Source organism: Citrus sinensis, chromosome 8 (assembly GCF_022201045.2).
Source record: "Citrus sinensis cultivar Valencia sweet orange chromosome 8, DVS_A1.0, whole genome shotgun sequence".
Classification (NCBI taxonomy): Eukaryota; Viridiplantae; Streptophyta; class Magnoliopsida; order Sapindales; family Rutaceae; genus Citrus; species Citrus sinensis.
Window position 1 is genome coordinate 2,321,282 of NC_068563.1, and position 3,927 is coordinate 2,325,208.

General features: G+C 40.8%; 1 protein-coding gene across 1 annotated transcript; it reads right to left on the bottom strand.

Moving 5' to 3' along the window:
* Window positions 1-290: 290 nt before the first annotated feature.
* Window positions 291-3,167, bottom strand: LOC102618172 (uncharacterized). The gene is made up of 3 exons (XM_006486892.4): window positions 2,446-3,167; window positions 1,734-2,081; window positions 291-1,650 (listed from the first exon to the last, which is right to left on the bottom strand). Exons 1-3 carry the CDS (start codon window positions 2,911-2,913, stop codon window positions 1,027-1,029), a joined length of 1,440 nt encoding a protein of 479 aa, XP_006486955.2. The 5' UTR covers window positions 2,914-3,167; the 3' UTR covers window positions 291-1,026.
* Window positions 3,168-3,927: the final 760 nt, after the last annotated feature.

Sequence of the window (3,927 nt, forward strand, 5' to 3'; positions counted from 1 at the left end):
AATAGGGATTCTTTTCCTTCTTTATTAATGCTTCAAAAGGGGAAATAATATTTGTTAAAGCAGCAAAGCAAAGGGGTCCAAAGAGGGACACTGCTACCAACTTTCAAACAACCACCCTAGATGCTCTCAAGCACCATATACAAAGATTCGTTCAATTTAATTAAAATTATATCATGTCATCAGCATTCAAAAAGATTGCACCCAACAAAAGGAACTGATAAGCTAAGTGATCATGTGAAGGTGGTGTCATCAAGACTCAATTTGACTGAGAAACAAAAGCAAAGTTAAAGAGTTCAAAAGGAAAAATGCTGATCTCTATATTTTTTTATCATCATGTGACCCGCAATGTTCTTGATTATATCTTTGTCAGCAGATATTACCAAATGCCAAAATACAAACAGAAATTACTCTTCAGATCAACGATTTGGTTGGAACAAGTAAGAAAAATACAATACTAATTTCATAATTCCTTCTCATTTACCCTGCCGACTTCCAACAGTATCCAGCAAAAATACCCCTTTTTTTTTTAGCCGAAACCCAGAAACAGCTACTACAAAACCACACAAAGGGAAACAAACCCACAAAAGATTAGAATTAACAAACTAGACAACTTTGATCTTAAACTAATGCTAGCCAGTAGCAGTTTCCTTTTCGCTGCCACTGCAGTATTCAGTAAGCAAGAGAATTAGTAAACTAAGGAAAGGTTAATGGTTCTTCTTTACGACAGCTTCACCACCTTCCTTCAGGCATGGAAGGTAAACTAAAAATTAACCTCCATTTGCTCTATATCCCTATTTGGAAAACTGAGCTCCAACTCCATAGTTGGATTCTGCAGAGAGAGTATAAAGATTCATCGAGGTCCAAGCTGAACCTGTGAATATTTACGACTCTATTTACAGATTAACAGAGGCATGTACCAAAAGTCCAAAAATCTGACTTCACTTCTACTATGTAACTTCTATCCGGTTAGTAGATTAACAGCAGCTACCAATATAAACAATTGCCTTGATTGAACCTATCCTTTGGTTAGACTTCCGTCTTCCATATCATGTTATCAGTGCTACTATCACGTGACTTCTCCAGTGCAGCAACTTTAGCCCGATGTGCTGCTAATGCAATTACGCTTTTTCCCCTTTCATCATTAGCGAGTTCACAGGCCTCACTGATGGATCCAGACCTCAAATCAGCTGGGGGAATAAAACAATCCACTGAGAGACCAGGAACATTAAATGCAACCTCTTCAATAGTCCAAGCTTCTTCCATCTTTGTTTTGGAATGACTCATTGCCACCTCCCCGAACCTAAAAAGTGTCACGACAGAACGGCCAGAGTGTGCAATCATGATGCCTTCAACTGGTCTGTAATCGTCAAGAAACGAATTGATCGTCGTTTCCCAGTAAACTGCATCACCACCATTAGACTGGATTCGAGTCAAATGTGAATCCTCCATATAAACAAGAAGTCCGGTCTTTTGGCTGAAGTAGCCAAACAAGACATGCCTAATGATCTCTGCCGGACCTTCACTCCTGGCCTTAAGCGTCTGAGGGTCCGCACAAAGCTTGAGGATGAAGCAATCCTCACCATTAATCTTTTTCTCCCCTATGCACCTTGCATCAGCAAACATACTAGCTGTTGTCCTCGGATCAAGACCCTGAAACCCATCAATAATCAGCAAATAACCAACATGGATCAACTAACTGACTTCAAGTGCTAAGATCAACACCAAAACCTCACCTGAAGTGCACGACGCAGAGGTCTAACAGGCCCTTTGGCAGTATGGGCCCCGAGCCAGGGTGTGTGCCTCCAAACAAGCTTTCCATTGCATCCAGCATGAACCTTACTACCTCCAACTGCAAGCTCAACATACCACATGTCTGGATTCATCTGCCAAAGCACAAACCCACCTGATTCTGCACATCTAGTTGCATTCCGGTTCTTAACTGTCCTCGCAGCGGTTTCAAACTCAGAGGCTACCATCCTAACCTTCCCCATTGCATACGCATTTCTAATGGAGTTTTGCAACTTCTGCCCGCCAGAAGCCGCAGTGTACTGCTGCAAAATGTACTGCGCCGAAGAAGCTTCCTGCAACAACCAAATTTTAAAATGACTTGGCCATAACTTTACAACAATTTTCACTAGATTACAAATTCATAAAAATCAAAAGCTTCAAATCACGTGAAGCTTCGTGTCTGCTACAACACTAGCACATCAATTTGTACTAACTATCAAGGAGACTCACCACAGGTTCTCACTAACCAAACAAAAGATAAAGACAATAATCATAAATTTACTAAAAGTAGCTATACAATAATAGTTATAAATCACGTCTTTATTTTTTCTTTACTTAATTCACCCCTCAAAGATACTCAGTACCCCGAAAAGACAGAAGAGGGGGAAAAAAAAAACCCTTAACAAGCAAAAACTGCAAGAAGATAGAGGAGCTAACAATGGGAGTGTCTTTGATGCTCAAGTGAGGCAAAGGGTCGTTGTCGCTAACGTGCACCGGGGCCAACGGTGCGCCCATAACACCAAGCAACAGCCTCAGATCAGACCTCCTATAAGCCATAGCACTGACCGACGGCGTCCTCGACAATTGCCCCTTAACCCAGTTGCCCAGGCCCGACCCGACCCGCTTAGACTCCCCGAGTTCGGCCCCGTCCGGATCTGGGCCTTCCATTAATGGCGCCAACGCCTCCCCAACCACCGGCCTTAAACTCCCGGATCTCGAAACCAACTGCTCCTGAGTGGCCACCTGATGATGGTGGTGGTTGGAGCTCTGGTTCTTTCTTCTTCGAAGAAGCGACGAAATGGGGGACATAGACCGGGCCGGGCTGGCAGCACGTGACCGGGAGGGGCTTAGGCCGCGGACTACTTCTTGTTTGAGAGCTGAGAAGAAGCCTTGTTTCTTCTCCATTTTTGTTCTTTTTTTTAACTTTTTTTTTCTTTCAGGGGTTTGAGAGTTGAAGGGGAAGAATGTGATGTGAGTTTTTGGTTTAGAGATTCATAGAGAGCCAGAAAGCAGAGAGCAGAATGTGAGTGAAGAGTGTTTTGTGAGAGAGAAGCGGCTTTGAAGAATGAGACTGTGCTGTGCTCTGCTGAGTGTGTGTGTTCGGGGGGAGAGAAAATATGGTCAAATGTGGACAGATAAAAAAGAGTGCGGCGAAATAAAATATGATTCTATCAAACTATAATGGGAGAGGAGAAAGGGGTGCTTGCAAAATTATATACGAACCCTTTATTGTTACAATATTTTAAATAATAACAATGGTATACATTTGTATCAAATAGGTCTCTAATGTCTAGCTGAATTGCAAAACTAGCCTTTCTTGTTAGAGTAATGATACAGCCACAAACTCTTGTACAAACTTATTTTGTACAAACTGATGTGGCATTAATTCATTGGTTGAATGAAAATATAAATTAATAAAAACAAATCATGTGGGCCAAGTGATATTTAATTCAACTAATCTTATCATGCCACATCAGTTTGTACAAAATAAGTTTGTATAAGAGTTTGTGGCTGTATCATTACTCTTCTTGTTAAAGTTAAGTACGCGGTGGTAAAATTCCTAATTCGATAATTTGGTCATTTACAAAGGTCGCAAGACCTATTTGATAGAAATGGACAAGCTATGGGTACTAATATTTGAAAACGTAGAAAATCAGGGACGTAGTTGTTATTTCACAGGTACGTGCTACCGTGTCGTTTTAACTGGCTAATTAGTAGTTGGAGAGCTTTAGTTAATTCCAGGTTTACGGAAAGTCGATTTTTACTCTGAATTCAAAGAAGGGAGTGGAGGTAACTTGCATGAATTGGGAAATTTTCTAAGTATAGAATTTGTGTCATGCCTGGGTGTATTACTTAATATAACTTTTTTAAATGAATAATTTGTCTTTGTGTAATCCGTGAATTGTGATATTGTTTGTA

Coding starts and splice junctions, on each gene's coding strand:
- LOC102618172 (XM_006486892.4), bottom strand. CDS start 2,913: ATGGAGAAGAAACAAGGCTTCTTCTCAGCTCTCAAACAAGAAGTAGTC. Junction 2,082..2,445: donor GCATCAAAGACACTCCCATT/GTTAGCTCCTCT, acceptor TGGTTGTTGCAG/GAAGCTTCTTCGGCGCAGTA. Junction 1,651..1,733: donor CTCTGCGTCGTGCACTTCAG/GTGAGGTTTTGG, acceptor GATGGGTTTCAG/GGTCTTGATCCGAGGACAAC.